This window comes from Equus przewalskii, chromosome 13 (assembly GCF_037783145.1).
Source record: "Equus przewalskii isolate Varuska chromosome 13, EquPr2, whole genome shotgun sequence".
Taxonomy (NCBI): domain Eukaryota; kingdom Metazoa; phylum Chordata; class Mammalia; order Perissodactyla; family Equidae; genus Equus; species Equus przewalskii.
The window spans coordinates 44,404,856-44,431,477 of record NC_091843.1 but is presented as its reverse complement, the minus strand read 5'-3'; the positions used below and the strand labels follow the sequence as shown (position 1 = coordinate 44,431,477).

General features: G+C 35.8%; 1 protein-coding gene across 2 annotated transcripts in view; it reads left to right on the top strand.

Moving 5' to 3' along the window:
* The window catches only part of ADAMTS19 (ADAM metallopeptidase with thrombospondin type 1 motif 19), a 236,401-nt gene that overhangs the window by 169,195 nt on the left and 40,584 nt on the right, over positions 1 to 26,622 (top strand). For both annotated transcript variants that reach the window (XM_070569341.1, XM_070569340.1), the window contains 2 exons: positions 21,961 to 22,118; positions 25,859 to 26,012. In XM_070569341.1, coding sequence (XP_070425442.1) covers positions 21,961 to 22,118; positions 25,859 to 26,012 — 312 coding nt within the window. The remainder of the gene's footprint in view (positions 1 to 21,960; positions 22,119 to 25,858; positions 26,013 to 26,622) is intronic.

The following is a 26,622-nucleotide window of genomic DNA, read 5'->3' as shown; positions in this document are numbered from 1 at the left end:
TCTTTTTTTTCTTAATAACGCTTTTTTAAAAAAATTGTGGTAAAACACGCATAACATAAAATTTACCATGTTAACTTTTAAATGTGCAGTTCAGTGGCATTGAATACATTCACGTTGCTTTGCACCCACAACCACCACCATCTGTCTCCAGAACTCTTTTTGTGTGTGTGTGAGGAAGATTGTCACTGAGCTAACGTCTGTACCAGACTTCCTCTATTTTATGTGAGATGCTGCCACAGCGTGGCTTGATGAGTTGTGCTAGGTCTGCACCTTGGATCCGAACCTGCGAGCCCTGGGCTGCTGAAGTGGAGCGTGCTAACTTAACCACTAGGCCATGGGGCCGGCCCCCAGAACTGTTTTTATCCAACAAAACTGAAACTCTTATCCCATTAAACAATAACGCCCCATTCCCCACTCCACCCTGTCCCCTGGTAACCACCATTATGCTTTCTATCTGTGTGAATTTGACCACTGTACAGACCTCACATATGTGGAATCATATAGTAATTGTCCTTTCTGTAACTGACTTATATCATTTAGAATAATGTCTTCAAGATTATCTATGCTATAGATTGTGTCAGAATTTCCTTCATTTTTAAGGCTGAATAATACTCCAGTGTGTGCATATACCACATTTTGCTTATCCATTCATCTATCCATGGATACTTGGGTTGCTTCCATGTTTTAAATATAGTGAATAATTCTGCTATCATCATGGGTGTACAAATATCTCTTCAGGATCCTTCTTTTCATTCTTTTGCATATATATCCAGAAGTAGAATTGCTGGATCATATGGTAATTCTATTTTCAATATTTTGGGAAGCTGCCATACCATTTTCTGCCATTGCCATACCATTTTCCATTTCCACCAACAGTGTGTGCAAGGCTTCCAGTTTCTCTATATCCTCACCAATGCTTGTTTTCTGTTATTTAGATAGTAGCCATCCTAATGGGTTTGAAGCAATAGCTTATTGTGGTCTTGATTTGCATTTCCCTGATGATTAGTGAAGTTGAGCATGTTTTCTTGTGCTTGTTGGCTTTTGGATATCTTCTCTGGAGAAATGTCTATTCAAGTCCTTTGCCCATTTTTGAATTACATTTTTTTTTTTTGTTGATGTGTTTTAGGCATTCTCTATATATTCTGGGTATTAATCCCTAATCAGATATATGCTTTACAAATATTTTCTCCCATTCAGTGGGTTTTTACTCTGTTAATAGTGTCTTTTGATGCATAAAAGTTTTTACTTTTCACAATGTTTAATTTGTCCATTTTTCTTTTATTACCTGTGCCTTTGGTGCCGTATCCAAGAAATCATTGCCAAATTTAATGTGTCGAAGATTTTGCTCTATGTTTTCTTCTAAGAATTTTATAGTTTTGGGTCTTACATTTAGATCTTTGGTCCATTTTGAGTTTATTTTTGTATATGGTGTTAGTTAAGAGTCCAACTTCATTTTTCTGCAAGTGGATACTCATTTTTCCCAGCACCACTGGTTAAAAGACTGTCCTTTCTCTGTTGAATGATCTTGGCATCCTTGTCGAAAATCATTTGGACACATGTGTGAAGGTTTATTTCTGGGATCTCTATTCTATTCCATTGGTTTATGTGTCTGTTTTTATGCCAGTAGCACACTGTTTTGATTACTGTAGCTTTCTAGTAAGTTTTGAAATCAGAAAGTGTGAGTCTCCAGCTTTATTTCTCTTTTTCAAGATGATTTTGGCTATTCAGGGTCACTTAAGATTCCGTATTAATTTTAGATAGTTATTTTTTTTATTTCTGCAAAAAAGGTCATTGGGCTTTTGATAGAAATTGCATTCAATTTGTGGGACGCTTTGGATAATATTGACAACAATAAGTCTTATCCATGAACCTGATATGTGTTTCCATTTATTTATGTTTTCTTTAATTTCTTAAAGTAATGTCTTGCAGTTTTCATTGTATAAGTCTTTCACCTCCTTGGTTAAGTTAATTCCCAAGTATTTTATTCTTTTTGAGGCTATTATAAGCAGAATTGTTTTCTTAATTTCCTTTCCAGATTGTTTATTGTTAATGTATAGAAATGCAACTGCTTTTAGTATGTTGAATTTGTATCCTGCTAATTTGCTGAATTCATTTCTTAGTTATAACAGGTTTTTTTGGTAGAATCTTTAGAGTTTTCTACATATACGATCATATCATCTGTGAACATAAATAATTTTACTTCTTCCTTTCTGATTTGGATGCCTTTTGTGCTCCTGAATTCGGTTTGCTAGTATTTTTGTCGAGGGTTTTTGCACCAATATTTTATAGGGGAAATTGGTCTGTAGTTTTCTTTTTTCATAGTGCCTTTGTCTAGCATTGGTATCAGGAAAGTACTGGCGTCATAGAATGATTTAGGAAGGCTTCCCTCCACTCCACTTCTTTGGAAAAGTTAAGGATGGTGTTGGTTCTTCTTTAAATGTTTGGTACATTTTACCAGTGAAGCCCTAAGGTTCAGGGCTTTTATTTGTTGGGATATTTTTGATTACTGATTAAGTCTCTACTAGTTATAGGTATATCTAGGATTTCTATTTCTTTGTGATTCCGTCTTGGTAGATTTTGTGTTTCTAGGAATTAGTTCATTTCATTTAGGTTATCCAGTTTGACAGCATACCATTGTTCATAGTGCTTTCTTAAAACCTTTTTATTTCTGTAGCATCAGTTGTAATGTCCCCACTTTCATTTCTGATTTTTCAGTTGTCTTTTTCTTTCTAAGTCAATATAGCCAAAGGTTTGTCAATTTCATTGCTCTTTGCAAAGAACCAACTTCTGGTTTGTTGATTTTCTTTGTTATCTTTCTATTCTCTATTTTATTTATCTTTGCTCTAATCTTTATTATTTCCATCTTTCTGGTAGCTTTGGGTTTACTCTGTTCTTTTTCTAGTTCCTTAAGTTGTAAACTTAGGTTGTTAATTTGAGGGCTTTCTTCTTTTTTAATGTGTTTATAGCTATAAATTTCCCTCACAGCACTGCTTTCACTGGGTCCTGTATGTTTAAGTATGTTGTGTTTTGGTTTCCGTTTGTCTCAGGATATTTTCTAATTTCCCTTGTGATTTCCTCTTTGATCCATTGATTGTTTGAGTGTGTTGTTTCATGTCCACAAACTTGTGAATTTTCCAGTTTTCCTTCTGTTATTGATTTCTAACTTCATCCCATTGAGGTCAGGAAAGATACTTTGTATGATATCTACCTTTTAGGGCATGAATATCTTTTGGGGAGCCGTTATACTTCCTACCACAGTCACCAATTTCTATCTGGTAGTTTATACCAAAACTAAGAGTTGTCCTTAATAACTCTCTTTCCCAGTCTAATACAATACATCAGCAAGCCCTGTCAGTTATTCACATCTATCACTTTCTCTCCTTATCCACTGTGACCCCTAACCAAGCCACTCCCTGTTATATTGACCTGCTTTATTTCCTTTTAGTGTTTATCACTGTCTGAATGTTCTTGTTTTGTTTACATGAATGCTTTTATATTGTCTATCTCTATCGTTAATTCTTGAAGGCAGGGATCATTTTGCTTAGAGCTATACCTACTATAACTAAAACAGAGTCAGGCACACAGGAGATAGAGACTTTTTGAGTGAATTTTAATTAAGAAAAGATAGTTCACATTTGTATAGTGATTATTATGGGCCAGTGCATTAAATATATTTGTTAAATAAATCCTCATAAGAACTCTTATGAAGTAGGTACCACTAATTTCCCAATTTTTTTTTTTAAAGATTTTACTTTTCCTTTTTCTCCCAAAGCCCCCTGGCTTGTTGTGTGTTTTTAGTTATGGGTCCTTCTAGTTGTGGCATGTGGGATGCCGCCTCGGTGTGGCCTGATGAGCAGTGCCATGTCCTCGCCCAGGATTCAAACCGGTGAAACCCTGGGCCGCCGCAGCAGAGTACGCGAACTTAACCACTTGGCCATGGGACCGGCCCCCTAATTTCCCAATTTTTAAAATCAGAGAATAGAGGAACAGGGAGTTTAAGTTTCTGTGCCAAGGTCACACATCTAAAAAGCTATGATCCTGGGGGCCGGCCTGGTTGCATAGTGGTAAAGTTCACATAATCTGCTTTGGTGGCCCTGGGTTTGCAGATTTGGATTCAGGGGTGCAGGTTTGGATTCTGGCACTGTTCATCAAGCCATGCTTTGGCAGCATCCCACGTAGAATAGAGGAAGACTGACACAGATGTTAGCTCAGGGACAATCTTCCTCAAGCAAAAAGAGGAAGATTGGCAACAGATGTTAGCTCAGGGCCAATCTTCCTCACAAAAAATTAATTAATTAATTAAAAAATAAAAAGCTGTGATCCTGGATTTAAACCAGAGTAGTATGGCCATAGTATCTGATTCCTACTGTATCTTTTTTACTTTTCTTTTGTGATCATTGCCTTCTATGCAACACTTGTGTTTTTAAAGTACATGTCGTATATGAATAAACTTGCCTTGAACTTCCCCCAAATTCCTTCTTCTTCCCCTTTTCTTAACTGACATGATCAACTTTCGTATAGAATTAACTCAGGGGAATACGAATCCTGAAATGACTGTTTTCTTCTGCAATCATTACTTCCAAATCTGTCAGATTCCATCTTCTTTCCCTGATGCAGGTCTCTAAATGTAAATCTCCAATCACTTTTTGTTGTTAAAAGACCATTCATTTTAAAATGGGAATCACACATCTGTGTTAAGCATCTTCCCTTATTGTTGTCAGCATTCCTTGTGCTTAACGTTAGGCCTAAGTTACTTTATAAGTGAATAGCATCAGTGCTCCTAAAAATCCCAAATACTACTCTGGAGATTAAATCAGTGTTGAAAATACTAATATGTTATGTTTATTCAAGAACCCACTAAATTTACTTACTTGCTTAACTGAAGAAAAAGAAATTATCCTGATGAATTACTGGAAGTGTGCAAGAATGAAGACAAAGAGACCAGTTGCATAATCCAATCCAGAGAATAGGAATGAGCAAAGCCCCATGGCTTCCAGAGACATTGAACAAGTTGAACTGATAAAACTTGTTGAAAAATCAATGTGAGTATTGATAGAAGATGCAGATTCAAGGATGACTTCTGGGTTTCTGGCTTAAACAACGGGACAAATAAGGGCATTTACTGAGATAGGGCACGTGGATAAGGGGCAAATTTGGAAAAAAAAGAAATGATACAGTATTAAAATCCTAGATTTCAAGCCTGAAATCTTAGATTTCAAGCCTATGATATGTATTCTCTGCGTAAAGAATGGCAGAGAATACAGATCGTAAATCACATTTCCTAAAAGCTCCTTCGGGCATTGGAAAGAAGTCATTGAAAATCTTCCTCTGAAATAGATTAAGCAAAAAGAAAGGAAAATAAATCATTTCCTGGCAAACTGATCATTCTTTAAGAAATTAACTTGTCTACATCAAACTATATATTATCTCATAGGAGACATTAAATTCTCTCTCAATACAATTATTCTTTTTCATTACTCTATCTTTGAGTTGTAATCCCATATGCAGTTATTATCTGCTTTTCTGAAGATTTTGGCTTTATTATTTTGTTAATTTATCAAAAAGTCTGAAAAGAAGAGGGGTTCACATAGACCGTATGTTACATCTTTGCAAAAATCATTGTAGCTTATAATTTTTAAAAATCTAGGGGCCGGCCCTGTGGCCTAGTGGTTAAATTCACACACTCCGCTACGGCGGCCCAGGGTTTCACTGGTTCGGATCCTGAGCACGGACAAGGCACTGCTCGTCAGGCCATGCTGAGGCAGCGTCCCACATGCCACAACTAGAAGGACCCACAACTGAAATATACAACTATGTACGGGGGGGATTTGGGGAGAAAAAGCAGAAAGAAAAAAAAAAGATTGGCAGCAGTTGTTAGCTCAGGTGCCAATCTTTGGGGGGAAAAGAAAAACAACTCATGGATCTTTAAAAAAAAAAATCTGAAAAAGGTCACATGAGTCAGCTTACTTTCCCTGCAGTTTTGCTTGCAACCCACTACAGAAAAACTTCTCACTAAAAACACAATTTAAAATGTTAAGCAAAATACAAAAGGAGAAAAAAAGAACTCCTTTTAAATTTACCTCTGACCTGGAAAGAAATTAAAGAACCCTCAGGTGCCAAAAACAAAGTGAGAACAAGGAGCCAGAGTATGATTAGGCTGACTGCAGCCCCACTTATGCTTAGTCCTGTTGACCAGTGTAGACTTGAGAGCCAAGGAGTCCTGTAGACAGAAAACAAAGGCTAATAAGGCCTTTGCGAAGTGGGGACTCTCATGGGACACCCCCGCATAAAGCAGGACCCCAAAGGACTGTAAGCTCAGTGTGAAGGAGAGAAACACATTTGCACCATAAGAGGAAAAAGAGAGGAAATGTGTCTCTGATAACTTTGGTACTAGGTGGAGGTAGGAAATCAACTTCCCTGAGAATTTGTAACCCAGAGCAAGTGCTCACATGAATTTGAAGCACCAGTGCCCTAACTATGAAGTCCAAAACTGTCAGATATTTATTTTAATGAGGTCACCAAGGTGGTTGGCATGTGCAAATCAAACCCTTTTGTGAGTAATGCACCTTCACCAAGGTTCAAAGGAATTCTGTGAACTTCAACTATAATTTTATAAAGAAGTTCAGAGAACATATAAGGAAATAGAGGCTATGAGCAAAACACAGTAAAAGTAAGGGAGAACATCAGACATATAAGCTATCATTTACAGAAAATGTAAAAATATTATGGCTAATATGTTTAAATACATAAAAGAAGGATCTAAAAATAAGAATAAATAAAAATTGACCACATATTTAAAGAACCAAATATAATTTTTAAAATGAAATTTAAAAACTCAATCAAAAACAAGATAGGAGAAAAATGACAGAAATATACAGCAAGCAGGAAAAAAGAAAGCACAAAATAAGATGATATAAATGAATCAAAACATACCAGCAATCTTAATAAACATTTAAAAACTAAAATCTCTATTTGAAAGACAAAAATTATCAGACTGGATTTTAAAAATGTCAGGTATATGGGAATCATAAGAGACATATATAAAACATAAGATTCACAAAAACTGAAAATCAAAGAATGGAAAATTAAACCAGAAAAATACAAAACAAAGGGCAGGGTTTAGTGGTTAAGTTCTCGAGCTCCACTTCAGCAGTCTGGGGTTCACGGGTTCTGATGCCAGGTGTTGACCTACACGCCACTAATCAAGCCATGCTGTGGTGGCATCCAACATACAAAATAGAGAAGGATTGGCACAGATGTTAGCTCAGGGACAATCTTTCTCAAGCAAAGAGAGGAAGATTGGCCACAGATATTAGCTCAGGGCCAATCTTCCTCACCAAAAAAGTAAAGTACAAACCAACAGAATACTAATATACCCATAGTAATGTATGTCAGAACTCACTTTAAAGAAATATGTATTGCTTGAAATTAAAAAGTCACAAAATAATTATAAAAGAATTCAGTTTATCAGAAAGATATTGTAATTTTACAATTATATGAACCCAGGAATGTAGCTTCAAAATTTTAAAGCAAAAATTGACAAAATTGACAAATTCATCATCCTAGTGAAACTAAACACACAAATATGGAGTGAACTGATTTCCAACCAAAGTTTTGAGATAATGCAGAGGGAAAAGGTACTCTTTTAAACAAATAATGCTGGAATAACTGGATATTTATATGAGGAAAAAATATTGAAACTTGGCCTGTACCTCAAATCATACACAAAAAATTAACTCAAAAAATTAACTAAACAAAAATGCCAGAACTCTAAAACTTCTAGCAAAAAACCTAAGAGAAACAGATTCATGACATTGTGGTAAGCAAGGATTTCTTTACCATGGATGGGCAAATATACCAACCCATCCACCCCAAAATGAATATATTTAAAAGACACCATTAAGAAAATAAAAAGGCAAGCCGTAGTGTCAGAGAAAATATTTCTAATAAACTTATCTTGAAAAGAACTTGTATCTAGAATATATAAAAGTGTAATTTTCCTGAATATTTAATAAATACAAATAAATATTCTTAACCAATGGATTAGTTTTAAAGGAAGAAATAAAATGTAGATATTTATATTTATTATCTACCTTGAGAAAAATGACATTTTTAAGCACATTCGAAGAACCTTGCCGCCCTCCTGTTCTATTTTATAGTAAATTTTGTGAAAGACTGTACTATTTTTCCTTAAGTGTTTGAACTTTGGTATTTTCTTCATGAGGTTTTTAAATCTCAACCTAATTTCTTTAATATATGTGTGTGTGTATGTATACATATAAATATGACTATTCAGATGTTCTTTTCTTCTTGTGTCACATTTGGTAATTGGTGTCTTCAAAGAATTTATGGATTTCACTTACTTTATCAAATGTATTGTCTTGAAGTTGTTTATAATATTTCCTTATTACACTACAATATCTGTAAGCACTGTAGCAGAATTCCTTCTCTCATTTCTGATATTTCTAATTTCTTTCTCTTTTCTTAATCAAACTAGAGTTTTATCATTTCTGATCTTTTAGAATAACCAACTTTTTTTTTTTTAAGGAAGATTGGCCCTCAGCTAACTTTTGTTGCCAATCTTCCTCTTTTTTTTATTTTCTCCCCAAAGCTCCAGTACATAGTTGTATATCCTAGTTGCGGGTCATTCTAGTTCTTCTATGTGAGATGCCACCACAGCATGGCTTGATGAGCAGTGTATAGCTCTGTGCCCAGGATCTGAACTGGCAGATCCTGGGATGCTGAAGAGGAGCACACGAACTTAACCACTTTACCACCAGGCCAGCCCCTATGATACCCAACTTTTGATGTCACTGACTGCCTCTATTGTTAATCTACTATCTATTTAATTGACTTCTGCTCTTTATTATTTTCTTCCTACTTATTTTAGGTTTAAATTGCTCTTTTTTATACCATTTTAAGGTCAAAATGTAGATAATTGATTATAGGCCTTTCTTCTTTTCTAATATAACAATTTATCCATTTAGGCCATGCTTTAGCTGCATTCTACAATTTTTATATGTTTTATATTTTGTTCAAAATATTTTCGAATTACCATTTTGATTTCTACTTTGACCTATGGCTTATTTATAAATTTACTGTTTAATTTTCAAATATTTGTAGATTTTTAATAGATATTTTCTTGTTGATTTCTAGTTTAAATATGTGGGTAACAAATTATACTGAGTGTGATTTCAATTGAGACCTGTTCCATGGCAGCCTATGTTGATTAATGTTCCATTTATACTTGAAAAAATTTATATTCTGCAATTGCCGGCTCTTCTTTAAATATCAGTTAGCTCCATTTGGTTCAAGTCTTCTATAGTCTTATTGATTTTCTTCTTGCTTTATCAATTAAGGAAAGAGAAGTATTGAAATCCCCAGCTAAAATTCTGAACTTTTCTCTACCTCTTCTCAATTATGTCAGTTTTTGCTTCATGCATTTGATACTCCATTATACAGATAGGATTGTATGGAGTCCTTAATAAATTTTAAATGTCATTTAAAATTTTACAAGGTAATTTAAATTTAAGTGATATTTTTAAAAACTCTCTTTTTGTCTCTGGGAATATTCCTTGCCCTGAAGTCCGTGCTATTGGATATTAATATAGCCAATACATTTTTTTTTAAGATTTTATTTTTTCTCCCCAAAGCCCCCCAGTACATAGTTGTATATTCTAGTTGTGAGTCCTTCTAGTTGTGGCATGTGGGATGCCGCCTCAGCTTGGCTTGATGAGCGGTGCCATGTCCACGCCCAGGATCTACATATGATTTAAGCACCAAAATACATTGTAATCATTTTTACTTTATAGTCAATTATATTATAAATAATTTATTAATGAAAAAATGTTTCTATATTTTCATACATTTGCCAGTACCAACATTCTTCAACCTTCACATAGACTCCTGTTTCCATCTGGAGCCAGGTTCTTTCAGCTTTAAGACTATCCTTTAATATTTCTTGTAGGGCAAGTCTGCTGGCAGCAAAATTTCTCAAATTTTGTTTGTCTCATGGTATATTTATTTTGCCTTCATATCTGAAGGATACTGTCACTGGTATAGAATTCTATATTTTGTTTTGTTTTGTTTTTTCACTTTAAAGATAATGTTTATTGTCTTCTGACTTGCATTAGTTCTAATGGTATATCCGGGGAATTCTTAAATCTTTATTCCCTTGTATATAATGTGCCTTTTCCCTCTCTAGCCACTTTTAAGGTTGTTCTCCCCATCATTGGGTTCCAGCAGTTTGATTGTGATGTTCTTTAATATGGCTTTCTTTGTGCTTATCCTGCTTTGGTTCCATTGTATTTTTTAGATCCTGTATGTTTATGGTTTTTATTAAATTTGGAAAAATTTTGAGCATTATCTCTTCAAATAATTTCTGCCACTTTTCTAGACTTCCAGTTACTTCTGTGTTCAGGTATTTCTCATGGGTCACTGATGCTCTGTTCACTTTTTTCAGCCTGTTTTTTCTCTCTGCATTCCAGTTAGTTTCTAGTCTACTAGCTTATCTTCAAGTTCACTGACTTATTTTGCAATGTCTAATAGTGCTTTTAAGCCCATACAGTGATTTATTGTTTCATCTCTTATATTTTTCTATTCTGAGAAATTTTATTTGCTTATTTTTATTGTTTTTATTATTCTCTTGAATATCACAGATTTTTCTTTAACTTCTTGTGCTTACTGGACATACTTATAATAGCTGGGTTTTTTTGTTTGTTTTATTTTAACTTTGGCACCTGAGCTAAAATCTGTTGCCAATCTTCGTTTTTTTTCCTTCTCCACATATCCCCCCAGCATGTAGTTGTACATTCTAGTTGTAGGTCCTTCTGGTTGTGCTGTGTGGGATGCCACCTCTTCATGGCTTGATGAGTTGCGGTGCTCTGTCCACACCCAGGATCTGAATTGGCAAAACCCCAGCTGCCAATGCAGAGCACATGAAACCAATCACTCAGCCATGAGGCCAGCCCCTACAATAGCTGTTTTAAAAGTCTTGGTCTGGTAGTTCTGTTATCTCTAGTATTTTGGGGTCTCGTTTTATTGACTGATTTTTCTCCTGATTATGGGTCACATTTTCTTTACATATCTTGACTTCTTTACTTGACTTGACACATGACTTCTTTACGTATGTAGTAATTTTTGATTGGATGCTGGACACTATTAATGAGCCAGCACTGAATGGCTGGATTTTGTTGTTCTTTATTATTGAGTGTTGACTTTCATTTTGCTAGACAGCTAATTTCCTTGCAGATCAGCTGGACTTCCTGATGTTTTTGTAAAGCTTTGTTAGAGTGAGTCTAGAAATAGGCTTCCCCTGTTTCTAATAGGCAACCTTTCTAGGTTCTCCACTGAAGTCTATGTATGTTCAATAAGATCTCTCTACTCTGATTGCATACAATTCGTTTATCTTCCAACCCTACATGAACTCCAGGAGTTGTACAGTTTGCAGCTCCTAGGTAGGTATTCTTTTCTCAGCCTTGAGGAATCTCACCCCACTTCTTTGCAGCTTAGTATTTAGCCACAGGCTCAAAAGCATAGCTTTCCAGATTTTGGAGTTTGTCTCTGCGTAGCTCCTTCTTCTCCAATACTCTATACAACATATTCCAGCTGACTTAGCCAATTTGAACTCCATTGTCTGTCCTCATCTCACTGAAGCCCTCATCATCTGTGTTCTGCTTGAGTTCCCCTTCCTGTAGTGGGGTCTGGTAAATATCTTCAGGCAGAAAGTCAAGCAATTTTAGAGATCACATTTGTTCTCCTTCTCTTAGGGATCACAGTTCTCTGTTGTCACTTGTCCAATGTCTGAGAACAATTGTTTCATACATTGCGTAGTTTTCTAGTTGTTACAGTGGGAGAACCAGTGCAGTTCCAGTTATTCAGGTATGGCCAGAAACAGGTTTTCTAAACACATTTTTAAAACTAATGAATTAAAAACAAAAACCAAGAAACATCACACACCCAGAGTACTGATTCTTTATGTGAAATAAGCTTATAAATAGTGTGGGTTTTCAGGTACATGCGTGTACCATTTTCTGGGGAATGCTGAATTCCAGAAATACCAATTGAGTCTGAACATTGTACTATAACTACTCCCAGAAATTTTTTAGGCATTTCTGTTAGAGATTTTTGGGAAATATTCCTTTATAATTGTGCCCTAAATATATGTTGGAATACACACATACACACACACAAAATGAAATCATACTGATTACAGTATAAATCCAAGCCAAAAGCATTTCTCAGAATATTTAATAGACTTTAGAAAAATACAAGGAAATGCATTACCTTTCAAGAAAAATCCTTATTTGTTTAGTCAATTTAGCATTATCTGAAGTATAGCCTTTGTGGATGTTAATAGCTATTTGCAAAGTGTTGAGAGTTTACTGTCAACATATTTCCCCTTAAAGTTTAAGATTCAAGGTAAAAATTAATATTCATATTTTCCATAAATCTGAAAATATATATGCCTAATATTTTATCTAAAACATGATATTTTATATGCAGTACATGATGAAGATTTTTTTGGTAGAAATTAAGATTGATGAGGTAAAATTTTAATAATTTTATTAATACATTGCTTGTAATAATGGAAATATAAGCACCAGAAAATCTCTCAGTGGACCAGAAAGACTTAACAAATAATTAATAATTTACCAATTAATTTAAATGAAAAATACAACTGACTAATAAGCAAATGAAAATTATCTTTAACCTTAATAACAATAAAACAGATTTTTTAAAAATCTAGATTTTTCAAAATTTAACTCCTGATATTTCTCTTCAACCATTTCTTTTGCTAGCTCTCCCATCTCATTATTTGCCATCATAATTCACTTATTTTCTCATCCCTGAAACCTAGCATTGTACCTGACACTTTTACCCACAGCAACAAAATCATCATCATATTTTATCAATTTCTCTCCTAAATTCCTCTTGATATTTTTCTCCCTTACTTTAATCCAAGCCACCATTACTTTCAGTTGGGCTGCTATGTTGATGTTTTGTCCTGACCTCTCTATCTAAATTTGGCCTACATCACTCTATTTTCTTCTTAATATTTTTCAAAAGCTTTTCTAGCTTTATATTTTTTCTTAGAAAAAACCCTCAAAATATTAACAAGGTCTATAACATCTGGCTATTCCTTACTTCTCCAGCCTCATCTCTTCATGATCTAGTTTAGTGCATTTGTTGTCATGCATACTTGCATCCCGATTCTCACCAAGCTGCATTGAGCTTTAAGACCTTTCCATTGATGGTTCCCTCATTCTTGTTTTGTGTTTAGAGTATTTATTTATTTATTTATTTTTATTGCAGTAACACTGGTTTGTAACATTATATAAGTTTCAGGTGTACATCATTATATTTCGATTCCTGTGTAAATTACATCATATTCACCACCCAAAGACTAATTACAATCCGTCACCAGACACATGTGCCTAATAACCCCTTTTGCCCTCCTCCCTCCCACCTTCCCCTCTGGTAACCAGCAATCCAATCTCTGTCTCAATCTGATTGTTTGTTGTTGTTTTTATCGTCTACTTATGAGTGAGATCATACAGTATTTGACTTTCTCCCTCTGACATATTTCGCGTAGTATAAAATACCCTCAAAGTCCACATCCATGTTGTTACAAATGGCTGGATTTCATCATTTATGGCTGAGTAGTATTCCATTGTATATATACCACATCTTCCTTATCTATTTGTCCCTTGATGGGCACCTAGGTTGCTTCCAAGTCTTAGCTATTGTGATTAATGCTGCAGTGAACATATATGTGCATGTATCTTTATGCATTCATGTGTTCCTGTTCTTTGGATAAATACCCAGGAGTGGAATAATTGGATTGTATGGTAGTTTTACTCTTAATTTTTTGAGGAATCTCCATACTGTTTTCCATAGTGGCTTCACCAGTTTGCACTCCCACCAGCAGTGTATGACAGTTCCCTCCTCTCCACATCCTTGCCAACATTTGTTGTTTACTGTCTTGTTAATTATAGCCCTTCTAATGAGGGTGAGGTGATATCTCATTGTAGTTTTGATCAGCATTTCCCTGGTAGTTAATGATGTTGAACATCCTTTCATGTACCTGTTAGCCATCCATATATGTTCTTTGGAGAAATGTCTGTTCAGATCTTTTACCCATTTTTTAATTGGGTTGTTAGTTTTTTCATTATTGAGATGTATGGCTTTATGTATTTTGGATATTAACCTCTTATCAGATATATATGGTTTGCAAATATCTTCTCCCAATTTTTAGATCGTTCTTTCATTTTGTTGATGATTTTCCTTTGCTGTGCAGAAGCTTTTTAGTTAGATGTAGTCTCTTAGTTGGTTTATTTTTTCTGTTGTTTCCCTTGCTCTGTCAGACATGGTACTTTAAAATATGCTGCTAAGGCTGATGTCGAAGAGCGTACTGCCTGTTTTCTGCTAAAAGTTTGGTGGTTTCTGGTCTTACATTCAACTTTTTAATCCATTTTGAGTTAATTTTTGTGTATGGTGTAAGATAATGGTCTACTTTAATTCTTTTGCATGCAGCTGTCCAGTTTTCCCTGCACCATTTATTGAAGAGACTTTCCTTTCTCCATTGTATGTTCTTGGCTCCTTTGTTGAAAATTAGCTGTCCATAGATATGTGGATTTATTTCTGGGCTCTCAACTGTTCCATTGATCCAGGTGTCTGTTTTTGTGCCAGTACCATGCTGTTTTGCCACTGTAGCTTTGGAGTATATTTTGAAATCAGGGAGTGTGATACCTCCAGCTTTCTTCTTTGTTCTTTTTTCTCAGGGTTCCTTTGGCTATTCGGAGTCTTTTGTCATTCTGTATAAATTTTAGGATTCTTTGTTCTATTTCTGTGAAAAATGTTGTTGAAACTTCCATAGGGATTGCATTGAATCTGTTGATTGCTTTAGGAAGTAGGAACATTTTAACTATGTTAATTCCTCCAATCCAAGAGCACAGAATATCTTTCCATTTTTTTGTGTCTTCAATTTCTTCCAATAAAGTTGTGTAGTTTTCAGTGTACAGATCTTTCACCTCTTTGGTTAAGTTTATTCCTAGGTATTTTATTCTTTTTGTTGCAATTCTAAATAGGATTGTATCCTAAATTTCTCTTTCTGCTACTTTGTTAGTGTAGAGAAACACAACTGATTTTTGTTATTGATTTTGTGTCCTGCAACTTGACTATATTTATTTATTATTTCTAAATGCTTTTTGGTGCATTCTTTAGGATTTTCTACATACAAAATCATGTCATCTGCAAATACTGACAGTTTCACTTCTTCTTTCCAATTTGGATCTCTTTTATTTCTTTTTCTTGACAGGTGGCTCTGGCTAGGACTTCCAATACTATGTTAAATAAGAGGGGTGGAGTGGGCATCCTTGTCTGGTTCCTGTTCTTGCAGGGATAGTTGTCTATTTTTCTCTATTCAGAATGATATTAGCTGAAGGTTTCTCATAGATGGCCTTTATTATGTTGAGGTACTTTCCTTGTATATCTATTTTATTCAGAGTTTTTATCATAAGTGGATACTGTATTTTTTCAAATGCTTTCTCTACATCTATTCAGATGATCATGTGATTTTTATTCTTCATTTTGTTAATGTGATGTATCATGTTGATTGATTTGCAGATGTTGAACCATGCTTGCATCCCTGGAATAAATCCCACTTGATCATGGTTTATAATCTTTTTAAGGTATTGTTGTATTCGACTTGCTAGTATTTTGTTGAGGATTTTTACGTCGATGTTCTTCAGTGATGTTGACCTGTAATTTTTTTTGTGTTGCCCTTGTCTGGTTTTGGTATCAGGGTAATGTTGGCTTTGTGGAATGAGTTAGAAAGCTTCCCCTCCTCTTCAATTTTTCAGAAGAGTGTGAGAAGGATACATATTAATTCTTCTTTGAGTGATTGGTAGAATTCACCAGGGAAGCTGCCTGGTCCTGGACTTTGGGGAGATTTTCGTTTTTGTTTTTGTTTTTATGGACCTTACTTCTTCTTTTTCTTTTTTAGGAAAATTCGCCCTCAGCTAAAATCTGTTGCCAATATTCATCTTCATTTTTTTTTTCCTCCACAAAGCCCTAGTACATAGTTGAATATCTTATTTGTAGATCATTCTGGTTCTTCTATGTGGGATGCCTCCACTGTGTGGCTTGATGAGTGGTGCATAGATCCATGCCCAGGATCTGACCCAGCAAACCCCAGGCCGCTGAACTGGGGCATGCGAACTTAACTACTCAGCCACAGGACTGCCCCTTTTGGTAGGTTTTTGATTACTGCTGTGATCTCCTTACTAGTGATTGGTCTATTCAAATTCTCTGTTTATTCTTGACTCAGTTTTAGAAAGTTGTGTAATTCTAAGAATTTATCCTTTTCTTCTAGATTATCTGATTTGTTGGTGTATAGCTTTTTGTAGTATTCTCTTATAATCTTTTGTGTTTCTGAGATGTCCATTGTAATTTCTCCTCTTTCATTTCTGATTTTGTTTATTTGAGACTTCTCTCTTTTTTTCTTAGTGAGTCTAGCTAAAGGTTTGTCAATTTTGTTTATCGTTTCAAAGAAACAGCTCTTAGTTTCATTGATTTTTTTCCACTTTTTTTTGTTTCTATTTCATTTATTTCTCCTCTGATTTTTATTATTTCCTTGTATCTACTGATTTTGGGTTTTGTTTGTTCTTTTTCCAGTTCTTTCAGGTGCACTGTTAGATTGTTTATCTGACATTTTTCTTGTTTGTTGGTTTTCTTCCTGTCAGTGATTTCTAGTTTCATATTTTTGTGGTCAGAAAAGATACTTGGTAATATTTTGATCTTCTTAAATTTATTGAGACTTGTTTTGTGGCCTAATATGTGATCAGTCCTGGAGAATGTTCCATGTGCATTTGAAAAGAATGTGTATTCTGTGGTTTTGTGATGGAATGTTCTGTACATATCTACTAAATCCATCTGGTCTAATGTGTCATTTAAGGCCAATGTTTCCTTGTTGATATTCTGTTTGGATGATGTATCCATTGGTATAAGTGGTGTGTTAAAGTCCCCTACTATTATTTTGTTACCATCTATTTCTCCTTTTATGTCTCTTAATAATTGCTGTATATATTTAGGTGCTCCTATGTTGGGTGCATAGATATTGACAAGTGTTATAGCCTCTTGTTGTATCATTCCCTTTATCATTATGTAGTGCCCGTCTTTCTCTGTTGTTACAGGTTTTTTTTTTGTCTATTTTTTCTGCTATAAGTATTCCTACCCCTGCTTTCTCTTCATTGCCAGTTGTATTGAGTATCACTTTCCGTCTTTCAGTTTGTGAGTCTCTTTAGGTCTGAAATGTGTCTTGTATATAGTATATATATGGGTCTTGTTTTTTTATCCAATCAGCCACCCTGTGTCTTTTGATTGGAGCATTTAGTCCGTTGACATTTAAAGTACTATTGATAAGCATGTACTTATTGCCATTTTGTTACTTCTTTTCTGGGTGTTTTAGTAGTTCTTCTCTGTTCCTTTCTTCTTCTCTTGTTCTCTTCCCTTGTGCTTGAAGGATTTCTTTAGTATTGTGTTTGAGTTCCTCTTAATTTTTTGTGTATTTATTATAGGTTTCTGGTTTGTGATTACCATTAGGTTCATATATAATAATCTATTTATATAGCAATCTATATTAAGTTGCTGGTCTCTTTAGTTTGATCTCTTTCTAAAAGCTCTACTCTTTTACTCCCCTCCTCCCACATTTTATGTTTTTGATATCACATCTAACCTCTTCTTTTGTGTGTATGTATCCATTACCCTCTTATCATGGAAATAGATAATTTTGGTTCTTTCATCTTTTGACCTTCATATTATCTCCATACGTGGTTATCTGCTACCTTTACTGTACTTTTGTCTTTACCAGTGATTTTATTGCCTTTTTGGGTTTGTTTGTTTGGTTTTTTTTTTTTTTTTTTTTTTGATAATTTTCTTATTCCTATTTCTGGCCTTCTCTTTCCCGCTTAAATAAGTCCCTTTAACATTTCTTGTAAAACTAGTTTCTTGGTGATAAACTCCTTTAATTTTTGCTTGTCTGGGAAACTCTTTATGTCCCCTGCCATTCTGAATGATAACCTTGCTGAGTTGAGTATTCTTGGCTGTAGGTTTTTCCCATTCAGCACTTTAAATATATTGTGCCACACCCTTCTAGCCTGTAAGGTTTCTGTTGAGAAGTCTGCTGATAGCCTTATGGGAGTTCCTTTGTATGTAACTTGTTGCCTTTCTCTTGTGGCTTTTAGGATTCTCTCTTTATCTTTAATTCTTGACAGTTTAATTATAATGTGTCTTGGTGTGAGCCTCTTTCAGTTTATTTTGTTTGGTGCTCTCTGCTTCCTGTACCTGGATGTCTGTTTCCTTTCTTAGATTAGGAAAGTTTTCAGCTATTAATTCTTATGGATTCTCTGCCCTTTGTCTCTCTCTTCTCCTTCTGAGATGCCTGTAATATGGATGTCAGTGCACTTGATGTTGTCCCAGAGGTCCCTTAGGCTGTCCTTGTTATTTTTAATTCTCTTTTCTTTTATCTGCTCAGCTTCAGTGATTTCCTCTTGTCTTTTTCCAGCACACTCATCCATTCTTTTGTGTCATATACTCTGCTATTGAGTCCCTCTAGTGAATTTTTCATTTCCAGTATTGTTTTCTTCATTTCTAATTGGTTCTTTTTTATATTTTCCAATTCTTTGCTGACGTCTCACTGAGTTCATCCACTCTTCTCCCAAGATCAGTGAGCATCCTTATGACTTTTTGTTTGAACTCTTTGTCAGGTAGATTGTTTATTTCTGTTTTATTTAGTTCTTTTTCTGGGGGTTTGTCCTGTTCCCTTACTTGAAATGTATTCCTTTACCTCCTCATTTTGCTTCTTTCTCTGTGCTTATTTCTATGTATTAGGTGGGTAAACTACGTCTCCTGATCTTGGGGAGGTGGCTTTATGTAAGATATGCCCTATAAGGCCAAGCAATGTGCTTCCCTCTTGTCACCAGTTCCAAATGTTCCAGGAATGATCCCTGTGTGGGGTACATGTGTCCTTCTCTTGTGGCAGGATTGCTCTTGCTGCTGGTTCCCAGGGAGTCTAGGCTGTCCCCTAGCCAGCTGGTTGTAATGCTCAGCTGTGTGTGGCTGCTCTGGAGCCTTCAGTCATTTTATCAGGCATGGGAAGCCCCAGCACAGTTGGCTGCAAGGTCTAATAGCAAGTTCCTCTTGCAGTTTTTCTGTTAAGAGTCTAGGCCCCCAGAGTGGCTGGTTGCTGGGCTCAGGGGCTTACAATTGTTGTGGGCCTCTGGCCTGCAAGGCTGTTGTCAGCTCTCTCAGGATTGCAGCTGAGTTGGGCTGGCCCCAGGCACAGGAGCACCCAATTGTTTCAGGTTTTGGAAGGTGGGGCTGATCCCCTATGTGGTTATTTGAGAAGCACAAGTCTTTTGCTGCTGATGAGTCCCACCGCCCACAAGGCCACACACACTGTCAACACAGACTTGCCCCATGCATGCGTCCTGACCCCCTGAAGTGGACCCAGGTGCCCCACTGCAGAGGCCCCACACACTCCTCCAATGCCCCACACTCTCCATCCGCTCCTCACGTACCCTGCCCAGCAGAGGCAGACCCAGTCACCCAGCTGCAGAGGATCCAGGCACCCAGCCTATGCAGGCCCACAAGTGGCCTGAGAGCTTGTTGTCGGGTGGGACCAGTCACTAGGGCAATCTGCCTGGCCTGGCTGAGCTAGTTTAAATGGGCACTCTAGTGGGTGGGGCAGACCCTGGGCTAACAGGAGAGGGGAAATCTCCCATGGCATCTGCCAGCGTCTGGGTCAGCACGCCTGTACTAGGTCACAGTAATGGCTGCCATCAATGTCTCAGTCCCTGAAGAGGTCTCACCTCTCACCAAGATGCACCCAGAGCCTATCAGGTGAGTGTCTTTTCACCAAAGGACTGTGTGCCTTTCTGGTGATTTTAGGTTACTTTCTGAAATGAGTGAATTTGTGCATGGGTCCTTTAAGAGGTGGCTTTTTTTCCCTTATGTCCGATAGCTTTTCTGGGGATATTCCTCGGTGTTGTTAGTAGCCAGCAAAGCCAGATATTATGAGACTTATCTCAGTTGTGCTGAGTCCAAAGGATGCTTATAGCAGTAGTGCTCCCCTGCTCAGGTCCCCCACTCCTCCAGGGAAGGCTGTGTACCTTATTATTGCTTCTAGCCAGCCATGAACCACCACAGCTTGTGAAGGTGGCTTTTATTCTCTCCAGCAAGGAATGTTTGCCGCTTCTACCTCAGTTGGGACTGTCCCTTGTTGCAAGGGTTCTTTTTATCTAGTTTTCAGTTCTCTCTCAGGGGTAATTGTTCCCAGAGTAGTTGTAAATTTGTTGTGTCCATGGGACGAGGTGAGTTCAGAGTCCGCCTACACCACCGTCCTGACACCTCTCCAGTTCCCTCATTCTTGAATGTTCTTTTTCTGCATCTGTTTTCCCCTGGCTAACATCCTCAGTAAATGACATCCTCAGGCCAGCCTTTCCTAACTCCTCTCACACAAGTTTCAGCATAATTTTAGTTAGTTACTTATATAACTTGTTTAATGTCTGTTTTGCCAGTTAGCTTATAAATATCATGAAGCCAAAGAACATATTTATATTGTTTGTTTTAGGAGATCCAAGAACTTTGAGTATTTCCTGACTTAGATCTGATACTTGATAAGTAATTATTCAGTTATGATTAAATATTATACAAGAGAAAGGTGCTTCCAAGGAGATGTTCAGAAATGGGCACTCTCAGTCACTGACAGAAGCATAAATTGATGCAACCATTATGAAAATCAATTTGAAATTATTTTTCAAAATCTTTAAGTGTTCCTTTTCTTTGGCTCTGTAATTCCAAATCTGGGACTCTATCCAAGGGAAATATTTAAATATATATGTAAATAGTGTACAGTATATTTATCTGAGCATTATTTACAATATAAAAAATTTGGAAACCCTCAAACATTCAATAAATAGAAATTTGTTTAAATAACATTTAGGAAAATTTATCGGCTTAAGTCATCAAAACAGTTTCACAGAATTATGACATAAAAGTCTTCAATGAATCTTTATGTAAATGTCTTTGTGAAAGAGAATTCAGTGATATGGGAGAATCTAAAAGTTTAACTTAAAAAAATAATAAAATCATTTGCAAAAAATAAAAAGGAATCCTTAATTTAAATGGCAATCATGACATCTCATTTCCATGTCGTGAATCTTAATAAAATAGTAGCAGAGATCAGGTCAAAAAAGAAAGGGGAAAAAAATGTAGGTAAAAAAAGTTGTACGTAGAAGGACCCATAACTAAAATATACAACTATGTACTGAGGGGATTTGGGGAGAAAAAGCAGGGAAAAAAAAAAGATTGGCAACAGTTGTGAGCTCAGGTGCCAATCTTTAAAATAAAAAAAAAAAATTCTATAAAATCCCATACAAATGGTGGCTATTTGTCAGTGAGAATTAACATTTATCTTTTGTTCTTATACACAGCAAATCACAAACGAAGGATGTGAAAAGGATCCTGAGTTCTTTTTTTAAAACCAGCATGTTATCTTTGAATGGTTTTGTAATGAACTTAACCCTGTCATTGCATAAACAGCACAGACACACATAGCCTTAAAATAACAATATGTTACATAATAAATGATTAAGGACATAAGAATGAATAAGGACGAAAATAACGGTTACAGACATCAAGTGTCAAAAGGAGGTTGGTGGAGGCAAAGATAAATGTCAGTGTGTAGATGTGGATGGCTTTAGGAGAGAAGGAGAGCTAATGGCATTTGCTATGACTGTGCACTTTCCCAAAGAGGAGATGCCACATGTTTTACATCAGGGAGTGTTGGCATATTAGTTTAGAAATGAATGAAATGCTTTTAAGGAAATCATGTGAAGTGGATTTTGATTAATGACGCTGACCTGTTAATTCTTATAATATTTTTGAACCTCTTTATAGCTCTTCGAGACACTGGAAAACAATCTATTAATAGTGACTGGAAGATTGAACACTCTGGAGCATTCAACTTAGCCGGAACTACTGTCCATTATGTAAGACGAGGCCTCTGGGAGAAGATCTCTGCCAAAGGTCCCACTACATCACCTTTACACCTCCTGGTATGAGGGAACAAATCGATAACATTGCATAAGCAATCTTGCTATGGCAAAGGGCATTTCTATCGTGCCTTCTCTAATCTTTTTTCCAAATTTGAGCTGTCAGGTAGACATTTAAAATCATTTAAGAGGTAGGCTTTTAGGGTGTTTTTTAAAAATATGTTTTAAATCATGATGTCTAAAACAAATTATTACAAGAGAAACAAGATGTTTTAGCGAATTCACAGACTCAAAGTAGAGGTGAATTACCAGGCAATAAGGAATCTCTTTTTCCTAAAAGCACACATTTGCTAACAAGAGTGGATGTCTGTAAAGAGAGTGCTATAATATAGCAGATCATGGCATTACACACATCTGTGAAATGAACATTGTCTGCATCTGTATAAAATGGTGTTGTCCCTGGGGAAGAGATTTGGTAACTATATCTAACAGTGCTTCCAATTACCCTGTTCTGTTTTCTTACTAGAAAGAAAGAATTATGAACATCTGAGAGTTTGGGATGATAAGTCTCTTTACCATATATTGAAAGACTAGATATGAGGCAGGACAGAGTTTGCAGTGAAAGAAGCAGAACAGTAGGGCTCTATGCCCAAGCTGGTGCAGGTTCACATGCCCTTTTTGACCTTGATCATTGCAGTCAGTGCTAATGTCTCAGGGACCAGAGGACTGACTGCACAACTGGTATGTTTTCTGTCCTAGCAGCAAAGTCTAAAATTCAGACACTTGAACTCCTCCTTAAGTCTTCACATAAGAAATACTCTAAAACACAATCACTTGACTATTTATTTGGAGTGTGGCGTGCCACATTATTTAATACCTCTATACAATTTAAGTTGAATTTGTCTTCAGTTGGAGACATCTGTGTTGCTAGTCTAGGAGCCAGAGGTTCAAATTACATATTGGCCTGTTTGTTCTTCCTACTTTGATGTGTCTGCAAATCACCTGGGGTTCTTGTTAAAATGTACTCTCTGATTCATTTGGTCTGGGGAGGAACCTGAGATCTGCGTTTCTAACTAGCTCCCAGGTGATGCCACTACTGCTGATTCATGGACCACACTTCTAATAACAATGTTTTGTAGAACTGCAGTCAGTAGGCTCTACCAACAGGAATACAGGGAGTAAGGTTAGTTGTGTGGGGACCTTCTGTTCCAAATCTTAATAATAATAATATACATCATTCACTGAGCACTGAGTCAGACACTGTCCAAAAGTGCTTTACATTCACTACAGCATTTAATCCTGACAATAACCCTGTGTAATATGTATCGTTATTACTCCATTTTACAAATTTTTAAAAAACTTAAGTATGAAAAAGGTTAAGTAATGTGCACAGTGTCTCCCAAGAAGTTATCTGTTAATAAACCAGGTGTTAATCAATCTTCTATGCTTCTTCCCCTGATATAAAGCTTAGAAGTTCTTTACACCAGACAGCCTTGATTCATAAGTGTATGTATGCCTTGAATAATTATTTTGTTCATCTCTCCAGTTTCTTTGGATCGCATTACTTAATTTGAATTGGAAACTCCACTCTGTGCTCTGTGCAATCTGGAGAGAGAAAAAAATGACTAACAGAACATTGTATGACCAATTATCTTGCCCTTTCCATGATTGGGTCACTTATAATAACATCATCAACAACAAACATGTTTTAATGACTGAGTTGCAGAAAATGCCATCAGCTTGCCTGCCTTATATGAATGTAACCTACACTTTTTATGGAGCAAGACTGAGGCTCTTTTACTGAGCCTCTAATTCAAAAATCTTAAAACAGTATATGTGAGACCTCAGGGCTGGGCACATGGAGTTTCCTTGATGCAGAATTCTTAATCTGACTGGTAATTACCAAGGTTTTTCCTGGAAGCATGAAACGTAATTAAAGTCAGTGAACTATGTCTAAAAGAAGGCATCTATGTGACCTGGATTTATTCAGTAATCCAAGGGAAACTGCACTTTTAAGATATTTTTCTTTAATGACTATTACAGATTGAAAGCCGGTACTGAATTTTGAAAGGCAATACTTTCTGCTGCCATGCTTCAGTATGTGCCCTCAACTGCAACACGGTCACACTTTCCTTCTTGCAAAGAATACTGCCAAATTCAAATGGTTTAAGAAAGAGCTAATGATTTTGTAGCCAATGTCTTTATTTTAAATGGCATTAGATATTCAAGGACAATCTAAAGTTCTATCAATGAAAAGGTAGTTTTGTTAGGAAAAATAGACACATTTTCATTTAATTAAATAAATTGGCAAATAGCTATTATTTATATGTTCACTTCATCACTTTAAAAACTATGAAATAGTCTGGTTATGTGCATAAACAAGGTAAGTTAATCTCACTCTCTCTCTCTTTTTTAACACGTTTAGCTGAAAGTCACTTATAACAGGCAATATCAAATGAGATATTTAAAGCCAAAATAAGCACCAGGATACACTTAGAATTAGTACCCACTATATTATGTATATGTGAGTTTAAAAACTATTATTTTTATTATTGATATAGGTGATTTATAATGCCATCATGCTGGTTCCTCAATCCACATATTAAAATATATCTTAATATTTCTGTTGCTATATTGAGTAGACTCTTGAGAAAAGGTAAAGAAAATTAACCTTGGGCTCATTTAAATTTTCTCCCATGGAGTGTTAACTCTAAATTACCTATCATTACAACTACTTGATACAGGTTAAATATCAAACAAAGTTCTCTAATAATTTACCATAATTTCAAATTTAGATATATATTTTTATGCATGATATTGTATTATATAGATTGCTTCCATAAATCCTTAGATCGATAGAATTGATACATTCCATGGGGTTATTTGACATATTTTGTGTAAATATATTTATAAAGAAACATATATTCTCATTCATTCTTTCATTTAAAATGAGTATATTTCAGATATTTTTCTTTAATTTAAAATATGTATGACTGCTCATGATGATGCACTGGGTCCCAGGGGAGAACAAAACAGACACGGTCCCTGCTTGTGGTTTAGTCCACTGTAGCCCAAAGTTCAGTCATTCTCATGCATCCTTTATGGTTTATTGCACTGTTTACATATGTATACATAACTGTACCATTATTAATTTAATATTTATTATCAAGTTCATTTACACATAGATTCTTTACAGAGGAAGTGATCATTACTACAAATGGAAAATTAGTAACCTTGCCAAAATTAAAAGTTAATTGCAAACATATATGGAATATAATTCTTGTCCTCCAGTTGGCTTAGAAGTTCTCTACCCTATGGAGTGAAATGATTCCCAAAGTCTTCTATCCTCCTCCTCTCTTGATACAGGTTCTCACTATCCATCTTTTAGTTTTATGTGCTTGAAAAGGCTGCATTTGATATTAGATTGTGGGTTATATGTTGATGTTAGATAGGACACATATCCCTGACCCCCTGCTAATGTCATCTCATCTACGTACCATGCTTTGGGGAACTGTCTAGTCCATCAGCTTGAGAGAAAATGATCTGGTATCTCTGCACTCATTCAAATGGGCTTTTTTTCTTGCGGTCTGTAGCTCAGAGGTAAGTGTGTAACTCCAGTCTTTTCAGAGTATGACAGTTTCAACATCTAAGCAGTAATGTCCCAATTCTACTATGGATTAAAGGAGCTTGCACACCATGCAATCAGCATTTTAAGGTATCAATATCCTTAGTTTTATGCTTCACTTTGAACGTGCTCTACTTTGACCCATCTGCCTTGATCACTTTTATATATTATCTTATAGGTGCTGCTGTTTCAAGACCAGAATTATGGTCTTCACTATGAATACACTATCCCATCAGACCCTCTTCCAGAGAATCAGAGTTCTAAAGCACCTGAACCCCTTTTCATGTGGACACACACAGGCTGGGAAGATTGCGATGCAACATGTGGAGGAGGTGAAGGATTTTGCAATATTTGTCTTTCCAAAACAGCAGTTGTTTTCTGATTAGCCATTGACACTTAAGACAGATCCACCACCCCTTATCTGAAATTCCAAACTCCATAAAGAATTGGAAACTGAAAGGCAAGAGAGAAGGTATTACAAGAAGGAGAGAATGATCAACTATATCAAAAGCTGCTAAGTCAAACATAATGTGGACTGAGAATTGACTCTTATGTTTAAATATATTATATTGCATTTATTTTATTTTAAAATGTCTTTATTATATTTGAAACATAGAGGTCAATGATGACCCTGTCAAAATTCATTTTAATGAAGTATTTGGCTCAAACGACTAAGTGGAATGAATTCAAGAGAAAATGACATATCATGAATCGGAGAAAGGATTCAAGGTAACTTAGGAAATATTGCTGAAAGAAGAAAACAGAGAAATGCAGCAACAGCTGGAGGGGAATATGAGTTTGTTGTCGTTGTATTTAACAGGGGGAATTACACATGATTAATTGCCAGTGTGCATTTTCTAGAAAAGAATGGAAAACTAGTGATGCAAAGAAGAGAGCAAAAAATGGGTGAAGTGATATCCTTGAGTAGGCAAGCTGGAGATG